The 16,608-nt window shown below is 38.8% G+C and overlaps 1 protein-coding gene across 7 annotated transcripts in view; it reads left to right on the top strand.

Annotated features, from left to right (window-relative positions):
- Positions 1–14,054, top strand: part of LOC101161555 (cyclin-dependent kinase 17) — a 39,845-nt gene extending 25,791 nt beyond the window's left edge. For 5 of the 7 annotated variants that reach the window (XM_011477175.3, XM_020704706.2, XM_011477180.3 and 2 more), the window contains 14 exons: positions 639–764; positions 5,830–5,886; positions 5,963–6,077; positions 6,216–6,310; positions 6,387–6,449; positions 6,557–6,680; positions 7,133–7,253; positions 7,845–7,942; positions 8,066–8,171; positions 8,264–8,306; positions 8,395–8,485; positions 8,575–8,652; positions 10,450–10,571; positions 11,486–14,054. In XM_011477175.3, the coding sequence (XP_011475477.1) occupies positions 639–764; positions 5,830–5,886; positions 5,963–6,077; positions 6,216–6,310; positions 6,387–6,449; positions 6,557–6,680; positions 7,133–7,253; positions 7,845–7,942; positions 8,066–8,171; positions 8,264–8,306; positions 8,395–8,485; positions 8,575–8,652; positions 10,450–10,553 (1,221 nt within the window). In that variant the 3' untranslated portion in view covers positions 10,554–10,571; positions 11,486–14,054. Of the gene's footprint in view, positions 1–638; positions 765–5,829; positions 5,887–5,962; positions 6,078–6,215; positions 6,311–6,386; positions 6,450–6,556; positions 6,681–7,132; positions 7,254–7,844; positions 7,943–8,065; positions 8,172–8,263; positions 8,307–8,394; positions 8,486–8,574; positions 8,653–10,449; positions 10,572–10,896; positions 10,944–11,485 lie in introns of all 7 variants that reach the window. The other 2 variants (XR_002290545.2, XM_011477177.3) reach the window with 2 other exon arrangements.
- Positions 14,055–16,608: the final 2,554 nt, after the last annotated feature.

The raw sequence follows: 16,608 nt of genomic DNA, 5'->3' as shown, positions 1-16,608 counted from the left end.
GAATTGGTACCACTGCTAAAAAATGAATACATTTGATTTAAATCCCATGTCAATAAAATACGAAAAATATTTTTTATAATGCAATTTAAAAACTGTTTTGGTTTATTTATAAAAAAGAGTTCTGAAATACCTAGTTATTTAAACTTAAAAAAAATACTTTTCTCCATAAAAGTAGGAATTCTAACATTATGGAACACACTCAAAAGAATGTATTTCTGTTTAAAAGAATTATTATTATTATTATTATTATTAAAAGAAATTTTAAAAAGTTCAAAAGGATCTTTTGTTCACAAATTTGATAAGCTGTTGCATTTTTTATTTAAAAATTAAAACCCAGCCCTTTAAACAATATGTATTATTAGACTCTTTATATAAAGATAGAATTCTTTTTTATAGTTTTGTGTGGATGATGATGATGGAGACACAGTTTGTAAATACCTAATTCAGTAGTTGAATTGAGTTTTAAATTGTTTTTCTTTGTGGTTTTATGGAACAATTTAAGTTCTTCTTACAATTTTGTTATTTTTGAAAGCCTCTTTCTAAAAATTGTCATTACTCACATAGGATTGTGTTTTAAAAGGAAAATGTCTTAAATTCCTAACCCGGTTTCCCTTTTCTTTTGCATTTTTCTTTCTCAGGACATAAACAAACGTTTGTCTCTCCCGGCGGATATCAGGCTACCAGAGGGCTACTTGGAAAAATTTGCCATGAACAGCCCACCTTTTGACAAGCCCATGAGCCGCAGGTTACGACGCGCATCATTGGTCAGTACTAAATGTTCTGTTTTTTTTTTTTTAAAGCATCTGTGAACCCCGTTCACAACTTCCCAACTGAAAAAAATGTTGTCAATTCAGCTGTTCAGCTTTCTTATAGTCTGTATTGTTGCACAACAAAACTAAGACGAACCATTAGGTGCATGGCACAAAAATGGTCCACTAATGCCATTATACCATCTGACACGGACATACAGAAGGAGTAGAAGGATGATACCCCGTTTTAAATAGAGGGTGCATTATGCTTTCGACGATACAATGGCTCAGCAGGAGCATGAAAATGAATACTGTATTATGTATCCAGGACAACAGCATTATGGGTAAGAAGGGAGGGTTGTGTGGAGGGTTCACTGTGGGGCACATAAAAAGGGGGACATACACAGCATATTCTATAATAGTGTGTCTCTTCATTCTTAAATCCCTTGGTTTCTGTTGGGTTGTGATAATATTTTCTGTATTTCTGCAAATGTTCATTTTTTATTTCAAATGTGATGAAAAGCTAGTTCCCTAGTTCTCTTTTCCTTACATGAGCTGTATTGTAAATCGAATGAAGCGCACATTTTAGTTAACAAGATTACTGAAAGCCTGGGATGTCACTGGGAAAGCTTAAAGATTTGACCACTTTTGCTGTAACTGTTAAAAAAAGCTTTCAGCCTCCTCCTGATGCACTTTGGTAACCGTATTTATTTGATAAAGAAGGAAAAAGGGTTATATAAAGTGGAAAAGAGTAGAAATTAGTCATTAGAGTTGTCTGCGGTGGAAACAAGCAGTTTTCTTAGGTTTGTCTATCGGTGTGCTGCTGTGTATCTCTGAGGTTGTTTTATGCATGTGATGTAATAGTTAAATCAATAATTCAGTATCAGTGTCAGACTCATCTGCTGGAGCTCCTCTCATGAGTGGGATTACGCCACAGGACACCTTGAAGTGAGCTGGCAAAAAGGCAGGAGAGGTGGGAAAAAGATACAAAAGGGGAAAAGAGGAGAACACTGAGAGCTTGTATGACACAATGCCATTAAGGGCTAATGAAACAGAAAAAATGCTAACAAATAAAAATGTCCCATAACCAAATGTGGTGCAGAAACTCTGGCACGGGTTTACATATTTTTCATAACTCCATCTTTTGCCTTTTTAGACAAAATACTTTGTTAATACCTTTTTTTTTTATGCCACATCCATCTAACTCTGTCCTCTGCATCCACCTTGCACCACCCACCCCCATGTTCTCCATGTCTACATCTATGAACCTCCTCCTATGTCCTCTAGACCAGTGTTTCTGGTTCTTGCTCAAAACATGGTTCTTGCTCAAACACACCTGCCTTTGATGACTGTCATTGTCAGGCTTCTGAGGAACCTGATGATGAGCTGAATCAGGTGTACATAAGCAGGACAACCTGAAAAACATGCAGGACAGTTTGCTCTGAGGACCAGGGTTGGGAAACACTGCTCTAGACTTCTTCACCGTTAGCTCCAACCTCAGCGTCATTTTACCAACATAATCACTGTCCCTCATAATCACTCGTCCAAAACATCTCAATCTGGCTTCCCTGCATTCATCTACAAAACATCTAACATGAGCCGTTCCTCTGAAGTATTAATTCCTGATCATATTTCTCCTCATCACTCCCAAAGACAACCTCAAGATCTTTAGCTCTGCCTCCTGAGTCAAACCAACAACATGGCTGCTCTCACCACAGTCTTTTGTACGTTTCCTTCCATTCTTGCTGGCACTCTTAGTCACATATTACACCAGAAACATTCCTTCACCCATTCCTACCTGCTTAAACATGTCTCTTTACGTCTTCCCACTTTAACCATGCCACTGTTCTTTAGCACTGTTTAGACTACTGTTATTCCTCCTACTATTACTGTCTTTTTATCTATTTTTAAGTCGTTTATTTATTATTTTATATGCTGCTTGCACTGTGGGGTGAGAGGAAAGCAATTTCATCTGTGCTGTATGTCTTATGGATGCAGCATACTTGACAATAAAGCTGACTTTGACTTTGACTTTGTTGCACTGTACTGTTGACCATAAGTACTGAAAGTCATCCACCTTCTTCCCCTCTGCTCCCTGTAACCTCACCATTCCACTCAAATGCCTTTCATTTACACTCAGATCGTCCATGTTGCTGTGGCTGACCTTCATTACTTTCCTTTGCAGAGTAAATGTCCTCTCTAGATGTTCCTACACCTGCTTCCACCTTCACTACAGATCACAATGTCTTCTCCAAACATCATGATCCACAGAGGTTCATTTTCTAACCTTGTCTGTCAGTCTGTCCATTACCAAAGCAAACAAAAAGCTCAAAGCTGATCCTCAGTGCAGTCCCACCTCCACATATACAGTTCTTATACATGTCCTGAACAACTCCAACATTCTTCTCTGCCATTCCAAACCTCTTCATACTAAACTACAGCGCTTACATACCCTGTTATTGGCTTTCTCACAATTGATCCCTTTTGACCTCAACCTACTTATCACCACTGTTCCCCATAACGTCCTGTTTGACTCATCAGCTTTGTTCTTCTGTAGTTTCCAAAATTCTGCACCCCTCTCTTGTTTTATGGAACAGGACTATTTACCTTTAAACTTTTCCTCCTTTTTAATACCTTCCTCACTTCATCCTCACTAATGTTCGCTATTTCCTGCTCCACCACAGCACTGTTCTGTGCTCTGCATTGTTTTCTTATTCATCAACTCTTCATAGTTCTCCTTGCATCTCTCCATCACACTTGTGGAACCTGTCCTCCCCGTTCTTGTTTACCATAACCTGTTGCTCATCCTCCGTCTCTGTCTTGCTAATCTTTACAGATCTACCTCTCCCTTCTGTCAAGCTAACCTATCAAGTCCTCAAACGTCTCATACGCCTTCATCACCTTCACCATCACCTGTATTTTTCTTATAAAAAAGTAGGCCGTCATTTTGCAGTATTTCAGCATTTTCTCGTGAAAATTGAACCCCTAATGAATGTATCCTTAAAAACATAATTTTCACTTCCATTCATTTCTAGTAGACATAAAGTTACTTTCGTCTGAATTCAAAGAGCAGATAGACTATATCAATACAAGGATTTGCTCTCGTTTTCTTTGCTTTTGTTTGGCTATATGTCAAAATGTTTTCAATTTCTTTCTCTTACCTAATAGTTTCAGTCTGAAATCTAAATAATCATAACTTTTAGTAACAAACTGTCCGTCCTATTATATCTTAAATCTTAGCTGCAGACATCTTTGTTCATACATTACTGGAGTCTTATCTTTCTCTTCAATTCTTGTGGTTATCAAGCTAAACAACATCTTCAGGTTCTTTGCTGTGGCTTTGCGTTGTTTTATTTTTGTCTCTAAAACTTGCTTTGACCTAGTTTTGCTGAGTAAGCTCACTGGAGCGTTGAGAATGATATGAACCCGTTGCCATCAAACATATATACACAAGTGCGTGAGAACAGACAAACCTGAACACTCACACATAGACAAACAGGAGCAAATTGTTCCCTGAGATCTCTGTGACCAGCTTTTAATAGCAAATGCCTCTTATTTTTGTCTTTCTTTGTTTTAAAGACACTTTAAGTGCGTAGGAGGCCTCACAATTATTTTAAAGAGTTGGATGAGGAGAGGGGAGGTGGCCATAATGTTCAGTTTTAATTTTAAATGTGTGTGAGGGTTTGTTTGCTCGTGAGACCAGCTTTGTGCTAAAAGAGCAGCACAGCTCAGCAACACCTCTGACAGTCACTGTAAGAGAACCAAGAGACAAAAGCAGCACTTTAAGATTCAGAGTGCACATCTATGTTTCTCCATTCTATTTTGTTCTTCGCACATACTCTGCACATGCTTACCTCTGTGATTATTCTCAGCAGTTTTTTTTCTCTCGAATCCTCTAGCACTATATTTACACAGTTGCGACACCCAAGTAAGAGTTTGCTCAGGCGTACACACCGACTTACCTCAGTGTGTTGTTTTGCATCATCTCATATCCAAGCTCGCTCTGATGCTAGTTTTCAGGGATGCCTTTAAAGAGATCACATGCTTCAACAGCTAACTTGGTCACTTGGATGCGGCCCCCCCCCCCCCCCCACACACACACACACACACACAGACCCACATGCATGACATCCTTTCAAGAGCCATGAAGGGAAGGGTTACCGCAAAGTCCAGGGAGATAACAGGCTATAGAGAGATGAACACAACTGAAGCATAGTTAAAGAGTCTTAAATAGAGGTAGAAAATATAAATGAAGACAGGTAACAAGCAGGGGATACGGGGAAAAGGGGCCTGTGGATATCTCAGCTTGACTTAGCTATAATCATTTATAATTCATAGCTTAAAACCCAGGAAATGCATAAATTATACAGGTAAACCTGCTGCATTTTAGTTGGGGCTTGGATTGATTCAGCATTTATTCTTGTCACAATGACTTCCTGTGGCAGCTGACTGTAGAATTGAACTAAATGATTAAAAGATAATGAAACAGGTGCAGTACCGTTCCAATGGTTTTCTGTGTATACTTAAACCTTGAAAATCTGATGCAAATTGATCAGGCCTGTTTACAGGTTTTGAGGAGACTTTTGGTCTCAATGGGTTAATTAATCGTCATCCATCTGCATTTACTGGATGCAGCGTTTTTGAAAAAAATTTACATGCACACTTAACCTAAAAAAGTAATCATTACTTACACTTATCCCTACATTTGCCACATACTGTATGTGTCAACAGATACCTCACACCAACATTTACCTGAGATTAGTGCGCTTATAATTTACCTTAGTGTGAGCATAAATTGATTTATTGACAAACGTTTGCACAGATTGTCAGAGAGTGGGGGAACTGAGTTCAAATACGGGCACACACACGTGTGCACACACTGATGGCATGAGACCTGGCGGTTCACACTCCTACAGCTGTAGCAACACTGTGTTTTGGAGAGATCCTTACTTTAAATCTGTGTACTACACTTGACTTAACCAGGCTGCGCTGTCAACAATTCCAATCGGACTCCAAAATGAGTCATGACAATAACTATTTGTCATTTTCTTTTTCTTCCTTACTCTTTTATCTTCTGTAGTCGGAAATTGGCTTTGGGAAACTCGAAACTTACATCAAACTGGACAAGCTAGGGGAGGTGAGATCAGCAATGATGAAGGTTTCCATCATTTTGTATTAAAAATGCATCGGTGACCTGTTCTCCATGTGTGCAGGGCACCTACGCTACGGTGTTTAAAGGCCGAAGTAAATTAACAGATAATTTAGTAGCTTTGAAAGAGATTCGCCTGGAGCATGAGGAGGGAGCACCCTGCACAGCCATCCGAGAAGGTACTGAACCACCACTGACAATCCTAAATTGGCATTTATAGGTAGTTATTTATTAGACGTTATGGAAAATTGTATAGAATCTTATGCTTCTGCTATCTTTTTCATAGATTATCTCTAATTATGGGTTTTGTCTTACAGTGTCTCTGCTCAAAGATTTAAAACACGCCAATATTGTCACGTTGCATGACATCATCCACACTGACAAGTGCCTGACTCTAGTGTTTGAGTACCTGGTATGTATAACTAGAATATTTATTGATGTTATGTCTGGACTATGCCTTCATCTGTGATACCTTGTTTCTTTACCAGGAAAAGGATCTCAAGCAGTATATGGATGACTGTGGGAATATCATGAGTGTTAATAATGTAAAGGTAGATCGGAAATGTTTTAGCTGTTAAAAAATACTCAAAAATGTACTCGTACTTTGAATTTTTTTGTCTTTTTTTTACTAAGTATTTGTCATTTTTTTCTCTTTCAGATCTTTTTGTATCAGCTTCTAAGAGGTCTGGCATACTGCCACAGAAGAAAGGTCCTCCACAGAGACCTCAAACCCCAGAACTTGCTTATCAGTGAAAAAGGAGAACTTAAACTGGCAGACTTTGGTAAATCACTTGCACTTATTTATATTTCTTAGTCATTTGTGGACAAATTGTTTGTGTTTTTGACACCATGCCAGATTTAATCACCTGGTAATCCATTTGTTATCAGCAAAAATATATGTGAATAAACAAACTGAGGTTTTGAAATCCCTGCTAATTATTTTTTAATCTGAAGCAGTTTGTTGGATCCACATACCTTTTTAGTTTTATGTAACTAGCCACCCAATACTGCCCCCTGTTGGTATGTTTGGTAAAGATGCCATACATTCCCTAGGCACTCTGGGGTTTTTCTTTGATTAAAAGGGATGAGCTGATATTTAATCACATTTTCTCACACAAGATATTAATTGAAGAATATAATGTAGTTTAATTAAAATTAAAGTAAATATTTCAAAGTCATGATGAATATGATTTATTTCCCTAACACATTGGTTTTCCTTCCTGCTGGAATTCAGGCTTGGCTCGGGCTAAATCCGTTCCGACAAAAACCTACTCCAACGAGGTTGTGACGTTATGGTATCGTCCTCCAGATGTGTTGCTGGGCTCCACTGAGTACTCTACTCCTATTGATATGTGGTGAGCATATTTTGCCTAAAAACAACTAACAGCAGACTTTAGTCAACATCCCATTGGCTTTCGGCACTGCAGCATTGTACTAGACCATCTTTAACAGGCCAGTTTAGTTTTTTTCTGATTGGACTTTTTGGTTTGTTATACCAGGCTAGATTTAAATAACTAGTTGTGATTTCCTTGGGGAAAAATTTGAAAGACCCACTCCAATGGAAATTGTGTTTTTGGTGTTTTTAACATTTTGTTGTGGCATTTTTTGATGACAAATGACATATAAAAAGAAGAAAATGAGTCTTAAAATTGCATTTCAGAGTATTTCTTAATTGAAATTGTTGTGAATCAGGAGCATAAGAAAGAATCACTTATGTACATTACGTACCTCTCTTGTTTTTTTGGTCAGTTGTAGTAAACCTCTTTATTCTGTGTACATTTAAGATAGTAATTCTAATGATTTCATTTGAAAAAAAGTTCAGATTAGCATTTTTTACTCCACAATGACAAATATATCCTATTGTTGGCTAATGTTGTGTCAATTTCTTTCTTATACCACTTATTTTTTCCTAATCACTGCCTTCATTGCCTCTTTTCTTTGTCCAGGGGTGTGGGCTGTATATTCTATGAGATGATCACAGGCAGGCCTCTCTTCCCCGGATCAACTGTGGAGGATGAGCTTCACCTCATATTCCGCGTCCTCGGTGGGACTCATGCAGAATCCACTCTAGTCCTGTATATCATTCCTGATTTTATGTGTGTTCGCCTCTGAACACTACACACTACACACAACTGTGGACTGATTCACTCTTTTTTCTTTATAACAGGCACTCCCACAGAAAAGACTTGGCCTGGCATGCCCACCAGTGAAGAGTTCAAGACCTACAATTTTCCCTTGTACCGCGCTGAACCCCTTGTCAATCACGCACCAAGGTATGGAGAGATTGATGCGCATGGGTGGCATGTTATTTCTAAAATATTGAAGTGGTAAGAACTTCAGCAAACACTCCTTTTTTTTGTTACAGAATAGACAGTGACGGCCACGATTTGCTGTCAAAGCTCCTTCAGGTGGAGTACATAGTTGTTTATTGCTGACAAAAACCTGCGTGAGATTTCACTGCATGAAACATTAACGTTGCTGTCGGCATGTCTGCAGTTTGATGCAAAGAAGCGAGTATCAGCTGAGGACGCTCTCAAACACTCGTATTTCAGGAGTCTAGGGGAGCAGGTGCAAACACTGCCTGACAGTAAGCACACATCAACTGATCCGAATGTTCACTCTGCATACGCACTGCCTCTAATTAATCGCCCTTATTTCCATTTTTCTGTTTTGAAGCTGCTTCCATCTTCTCTGTAAAAGGCATTCAGCTTCAGAAGGATCCTGGGAAGAGATCCTCGGTCCATCCAGAATCAAGTAAGTCCTCCCATGATCAAAAAGAAGGAAAGTATTTGACAAACTAAGCTAAGGAACACTAAGCTTTATGCTGTTCCCTGTCTGCCTCCTCTTCACTCTCTTCTTCTGAGTGTCGGTTTTTCCGTGATCTCTCGTGGCACTGTGTGGTCGCTATACAAATGATGCTCTGTAACCGGGCGGATTAAGCTATGAAAACTCAGAGTTTTATTGCCTACAAAGCAAACTGCCTCACACTCAGAACACACAGTCTAACCTTTGATGCTTAACCTTTGGCCTTTTGCTCTGTTTACTTCCTGCTGGAACCAAATACTTCTGCAGCTCTCTTTACTTTTAGAACACCTTGTGAACAGTTTTATATTTTAGGCTCAAGTTTTCTTAAACATTAACTCTAATAACCCACTGACAGATCTGCAAAGTCACTAAGTAAACTTTTTTAGGTTAAAGTAAATTCCCCATTTCTTTTTTTTTTCATGTATTTTTCAAACGCTAAGTTCCTATTAAAATTCAGAGCACTGCAGCTTTATTTTTTGGCTAGAAGGAAATTTGTGACTCAGTTTTAATCACTACTTTCTTGGCTAAGCATTAACATGAGCTTAGTTAATAAGAAAACAATTTTATTTTTCTTGCAAAGAGAATTTTCAATAAATGAAGTAATGGAACCAAAACCTTTTCATTTACCTGATCATGTTATTTTAAGTGCTGTAAAGCATGGATCTATTGTAAAAAATCATTAATGGCTGTGAAAAGTCTATAAAACACTAAATATTAGCTGTAAATGTGGCATGTTTGGATTGATTCAAGATGCTGTAACTTTAAAGACCCAGACAAAAAAATGATGTCTTTGGTGTTTTTAACATGTTCTTGTGGGATTTTTCTGATGATGGCAGACATGTATAAAGAAAATTAAGACTAAAATAGCATTTTGTAAATACTGTATTTATTTAAATAGTTGTGAACAAGGAGCAAGAAAAAGGAATTTGTGACTAAAAATACGCTGGACAGACCACAAACTCTGCTCCGCTCAGCAACGAGAAGGGGAAAGGGGGCGGGTCCCGCTTTAGAGATGAATTTCTGATGAACTCCTGCCGCTCTGCAGAAACTATGTCATACAAAACGTCAGGTATTTTTATGTAAGGTGCTGTGACTTTAACCACTAAAAGAGACAACAACTTCCATATTGCATCTGAAACAAGAAACAGTTTCCCTGTGTGCATTGATGCAGATTTTTCTTTTTTTTTGGTTGGAATTTATTTATGTGTCCATGCATCATATGGTGTACAGCGAGCAAATCTATCTCGCATTTGTCACTCAGCCAGCAGCACAAAATAAAACTTTATAGGCCTACAGAAAGAACAGTTTATGACAAAGTCAGGATAAGTTCCCAACAAGAAATAAAACACCTTTACGACTTTTTGTTAAGTTTTTTTGTAATACATATTTTTTAAAGTTTTTTCTTTACTGTACTAAAGAAACTAGAAAATGTCATTCTTGTCAGAGCCTTTGTCAACACACACTCTGTATATCGCTTGTGTCTCCAGCATCTGCTTTGATTTATTTCAGTGTTGCTGCCTTGTATCATAGTCCCAGTGTGGTTATGTGTGTCTCCTTTTCTTATTTCATTACCTCTTTGTCATATTCTTCTAAACTGGCGCTCCTCTTTGGTGCTCTTCCTCCCTTCTTGTCCTCTGGTAATCTTTTCTCTGATTCTTTCTCCAATCTCGCTTGTGTACCTGCATCTTCCTTCTCTGTCACACCTCAATCCTCCCATCCTCCCCCTTTTCCCATGACCTTAAAAAGCGATGGCCCATAAGCTAGGCTCCGCACCCTCGCAGTACTTCCAGAGAGAGACTACCAATCCCAGGGCTCAGAGTCACAATCTCTCCTCCACTTCCACTGGCTGAGTGGCCCCTGCCATTCTGGTAAATACTGTCTTTCCAGCTTTTCTTTTCTTTTCTTTTCACTGTTTGCTCTGCTTTTCTTGTCATTTTTTTTCTCACCACCTCAGCATATGTGTTGCATTGAAACGTGCTAAACTTCACTGAATCTCATCACATTCCTCCTCCTCCTCCTCCTCTTTTGTATTTCACCAGTTCAAATGTTCTTAAATTTAGAATTGGTTAAACTCACACATCTAAAAATGTGAGCAACTTCCATTCCAGGGTTCAGCTTAGGCACATTTCTGTTTTTCATTTTGAAAGCAATGAGTGTGAGCACCAGGAGTCATTGGACTCTTCTTGCTTTCAGTCCTGTTTAGGTTTTTTCAGCGAGAGATGTAGTGTTGTCACAAGGCTGTAAGTAAGGGGTTTGTGACGCATGAGTTTGCCTAGTTGCTTTTCATTAGCATGGTTGAGTGCTGTGCAGCTTTAGTTCTGTGTGTTACAATGTTTGTAAAGTATGAACACACCCTCACAAACAGATATGCACAGACATACAGTATGTGATTGTAAAAGCCGACATGGTCACACCGGTTGAGATTTTTACTTCCTACATAAGTGTGTTATCTTGTTGTTTTTGGGTTAAGCTGGGAAGGAATTACAAGTCTTATATATTTTAGCTCCAGATAAAGGACAATATTTTAGAATCTATTCTTGTTACATATTTTAGATTTTTTACTTTATTTTAAATTTAGGAAAGGTTCAGTCACTTATGGAATATACTCTAGTATAAATGATTGAATTTATCTTGCAGCTCTAAATGTACATAGTGTGACCTGGTTTGTTGTGTTTCGGTTGGGTTTGTGGCATGAAGTGACTTTTCTAGCTTCTTGATAAGATTTTATTTGTCCAAAATTATTTCTAAGTGTGACTTTCTCTCCTGTGTGTGTCCTTCTCAGCCCAGGGAAAGAGCAGGAGGCAGAGTGTGCTGTTTTAGTGCCAGCAGGAGCGATGAGAGGAAGACAGCGAAACATGGAGAAGCCACGGATTCACTGACCCTGCCACACACACACAAATGCGCACACGCACACACACAAACGGGAATACTGAAGCACATCCTGCCACTTAAAAATACACACACCTGTGAAAAAGGCAAATCAAACCGAAAACCACACAAACGTAAACCTTAAGGATCAAGGACTCTGCTCCACCCTGAACATGAATCGGAAATGAGGTTGTTCAGAGTGCCGGAAGAAAAGTGGGAGAATGAGTCTCCTTGCTGCTGCTGCTGCTACTGCTGCCCAGAGGAGGGCAGCACTAGGATGGGAGCTGACTTGGTTTTGAAGTATATTTTACTGTATCAGTGAGCTGTAAAGAAGGAGGAGCCGAACACAAGCCAAAGGCATGGAGGGAAATAGGTTCCCCCCATCACTCTCTTCTGTGTTTTTTTATTGTTGTGCTTAAATAGACTGAGCTATAGAACTGCTTCTGTTTCTTAACAACTGAATCCCGTAGTATTTACACCTCAGCACTAAAAGTTTGCCTAACCTCTTAACCTTTTATTATAAACAGGATCTGTCTTTCCATCCTTTTTGTTTTGCTTTTGTCTTTTTTTTGTTTTCGTTTTAAGCATCATGTATCTTAAACACTCATTCACACTTGGAGAATAAGTGTGAAAATCCTTGGAGTTTACAAAGATGAACTGTTGCACCTTAGCAGAGGTCAAGGTGGTCATCGTTCTGGAAGCTCGTCAGTCAGGAGAAAGAAATACACGAGTGAAGAGGAAAATCCTTTTGAAAACACAGAAAAAGACTGTTACAACGTGCTGCACTACTTCACCGCTTTGCAATGAACACTGCTGTTGTCAAACCAGCAGCAGACGATGTAACACCTGCTCCTCACTTAAGTACAGTGGACGACACTTCTTCAGGATGCCGTCATTCCGTACATAAGAAGAGGACTGGTGAAGGAGCGAGAGGCAAAGGACGTGTGCAAGGCCTCACCTGTTCACCCCTCTCCTCCTTTGCCTGACTGAGATGTTGTCTTAACTTGTTAGCTGGTGTACCTTGTCTCTTTGCACCTGATTTTACCTCTCCATTACATATAGAAAACCCCTTGATCTCCGGTGTCCTTTTTTTATTTTTTTTTATTTTCGAAAACAAAATATGTATATATGATTACGTTTTGCTTTGTCAAAAGCAATGATATTTCCAGGATGCTGTTCTCAGTCTGCACAGGGAGGGTGACTGGCTGGGCACATGTTGCACATTCCTTGAGCTCAGGACTTATTGCTTGTGTTGTTTTGTTGGTTCTCTGAGATGCAGATGGTCTTGTGTGCGTTGACCCCCTCCCCCCCCCCTCCCATAATTTGTAAAGAACATTTATTGGCATCAACCTGTGAGTCTTTGGCGTTGTCCATTGTTTAGTTAATTTGACCAAGATGTCCCGAAACGACCCTACCTGTCATCTCTTTAGGCATGTTTGTGTATTTGACATGATCTGAGATTGGTCTGTGAAATAGCTGCTGCAGGAGAAATGAATACCTCCATAAAGTCTTGCATGGCACATAATATTTTAGGATTTCACTCCCAGATACACATGATCACTTGAAAACTGTACCAAAAATGTCCACAGACAATGACATCCAGCTGCCAGGCAGCACTGGGGTGCGGGCAAGAAACAATTACCTTAAATAATAAAACCTGTCTCAACTTTGACAAAAAGATCAGAGACGGTTTGGTATTTTCTGATTGGAGTATAAGGCGTCTGAGTTTTAGACACATTTTGTTTCTTTCTACTGTCGTAAAATGTGGCTTCCCCAACTGTGAGGAACCGATTTCTCCTATGGGATGTAAAAAGCACACAAGTGTGTTCACACACCAACCTGCTGACGTGTAAAGATGTACAGCTTGCGAGTGTAGATCGGCTTTTCTCTTACCTCAGGCACAGAGCTCGGCTCATTTCTCGCGTTTTTCTCTCCAATAAGTTCACAAAGATTGAAATAACACCAACGTTCTTTAGAATAACTACTTTTTTGTTTTCTAGAGTGTGACGGTATGTAGCATGTACATAGATGACGACCCCTCCACTCTGTAAATATATATAAATATATAAATAATTATAAAGTGTACAGGTTTGATACAGCTATTCACATTCTGGTTTTCCTTTTTCCTGTTTCTTTACTAAGAGTCAGCAATATTTCTGTAATCAATAAAAAAGCCATGGAAATAGAATAAGTCTGATTGCATTTGTGTTCATTTAGCACAATGGATGTAATTGATTGATCAAACAGAGACTTCAAAACTATTGATTCTTTTTTTTCCTTCCTGTTTTGCATGCAGGATCTAGAGAGGTTGCATTGATTTCTCATGTTGCAAAAACTTTTTTTTTAAGTTGCAGAAAGCCATAACGTTGAGATAAATATGAGAAAAACCTGTTGGTGTGTGAGGAGTGTATGCCATGTTTGAAGACAGACCATGAGGGTCAGAGGTGATGTGAACACCTAATAAACATAACAGTAGATCATTGTGTGTGTTGTGGAATTATTTTTAACTTTATTATTAAAGGATGATATAATCTTTTCTGATGCTATACCACTTTACATTTTTTAAATGTGTCATTTAAGATTTATTGGGGGGAAAAAAGGTGTTAAAATATGTAAACTTGAGTTGTTACCTTTTAAAAAAAACATTTCCTAGGTTAAAAAAAGTTTCCTTCCAGGGGTGTCAAACATACGGCCCGCGGGCCGTATCCGGTCCGCCTGGTGGTTTAGTCCGGCCCACACATGAAGAGTAAAAATCACATGGATGTTTAAAAAAGAAACCAAGTTTCTAGTCCATTCCTGTGGCAAGTTATGATTTTTTAAAGAAATAACCGAAATGCGCAATTCCGCCACTAGGGGGAGCAAAGGAAAAGCTCAACAGTTGAAACAACATAACTCTGCATGTGCCAAAAGCGAAACTTAACAGCGGTGTGTCTGGGTAGGCAGTAGTTTGGTTCCCTGTGAGCTTCATCACTGAAGGATGATCAGTAGTGACACCCTAATGACCAAAATGTTGTCAAAAAGAAAAAAAAAGGTTGTAGTGGTCCTGAGCTTTCCAGGGAAATGGAAAGCGTTTTAATTTGTTCACGTAGCTGAATGCAAACCTGCAAGCTTGGTATGTCCTGAACAGGTTCTCCAAGAATACAACATTCAGCACCACTATGAGAATCTCCACAAAGAAAAATTTCACCATTTGCAGTTAAGAAAAAAAAAAGATTTACCAACTATTAGCTGGACCGATAAATAACCATCTGGATTTACTGCAGCCGTGACGTCAGTGATGGAGCAGTGAAACCTAGCTACCTTATTGCAGACAAGTTGGAGCAAACATCCAAACCATTTTCTGATTTTGAACTTCTTGAAAAATGCTGAAGGCTGCAGAACTCTTGTTCCCAAAAAACAGTCGACCTTAAACATGAGTCTGTCAAGAATTACGACTCCAGATCCAACATCTCTGAGGAAACATGGGCAGCCACATGAAGGAATCCAGTCATTTGTTGTATTTTCAGTCACTATTGATGAAAGCACCAACATCACAGATATGTAGAGCTGTGCATATTTATTAGAGGTGTTGAAGAGACAGTCACAGTGGAGTTTCTGGAGTTGATGGACACAACAACAACTCATGACATAGTCAGCTCTCTAATTACTGTGCTGGACAATGTTGGAGTGAACTGATCACATGAAGTAATTTTGGTCACTGATGGTGCTCCATCAAAGGTCAGGAAGAAGGCAGGTGTTGCCACAAAATTCAGGCAGAAACCAGGAAAAGATTCTTGGACATTTCATTGTGTTTTGCTCACTTGAATGACAGTAAATTTGTTTCTGCACAGGATTTGAATCCTGATATTGACGGTCTGGTGAAGTTTCAGGAGAAAAAGGAGGTTGACTCCAAACTCTTATGTTCACAAATGTTTGCAAGTTTAATTTAGTGTAATTTTGTCGTAGTTTGGATGTTTACATTTAAGTTGTTTAGATGTTTCATTTTTTCTGTAGCCCCTCTTGAATTTATTATCAGAATTGCTTCAGTGTCAGATTTAAAATATTCAGTCTGTATAAAATTGAACAAACCAATATTTTTATAAAATAATTATTTTTTCTTTTTCTTTTTTTTAAAAAGTGAAATTCATTTTATTTTAAGATCCATTGGCCTCTGTGAATGAATGTGTAATAAGAATTGATTAGGCTACCATGTTGGTTGAGGCATGTTTTCCAATTGGGCTGCACGGTGGCGCAGTGGTTAGCGCTCTTGCCTCACAGCAAGAATCCCCCTGGTTCAAGTCCCAGCTGGGGGACATGAAAAACAGAACATCAATGGGGGACCTTTCTGTGTGGAGTTTGCATGTTCTCCCCGTGCATGCGTGGGTTCTCTCCGGGGTCTCCGGCTTCCTCCCACCATCCAAAAACATGCTTCATAGGTTAATTGGCAACTCTAAATTGACCCTAGGTGTGAGTGCGGGAGTGAATGGGTGTGTGAGTGAGGACATTCTACCCTGCAACAAACTGGCGACTTGTTCAGGGTGTCCCCCCTGCCTTTGCCCACAAGTGGCCGGGATAGGCTCTGGCAGCCTCAAAATTCATAGAAAATGAATGAATGAATGTTTTCCAATTGGGTAAAAAAACAAGAATAAAGCTGTTATTTTGCCTTCACGCTACTGGTCCGGCCCACTTGAGATCAGACGGGTTGAATGTGGCCCCCGAACCAAAATGAGTTTGACACCCCTGCTTTAATCGATTCAAATTTGTAATTAACAAAATCACCCAGGAAATGTATGGAGATTACATGTATATTTTGAAGGTCTCAAAAGATGGCTAAAACCCTCCAGGTTAGATGTAAATTTGAACTAAAATCTATAAAAATCTATAATCTAAATGTGTGATGTTAAACAAATATAGGTGACACAAATGTAGTGTCAGGAATAATTAAAAAAAAACTTGATAAAGCGTAAGTATGTATTTTTTAGAGTTCAGTAATTTCCTAGCTGTTTAAGAGCATTTTCAATGTTAAAAACAAAATTTCATTACATTTTCATTTTTTAT

This window comes from Oryzias latipes, chromosome 7, assembly GCF_002234675.1.
Source record: "Oryzias latipes chromosome 7, ASM223467v1".
Lineage (NCBI taxonomy): Eukaryota > Metazoa > Chordata > Actinopteri > Beloniformes > Adrianichthyidae > Oryzias > Oryzias latipes.
Note: the sequence above shows the minus strand (reverse complement) of the source record. Positions and strands in the feature narration are given on the sequence as shown.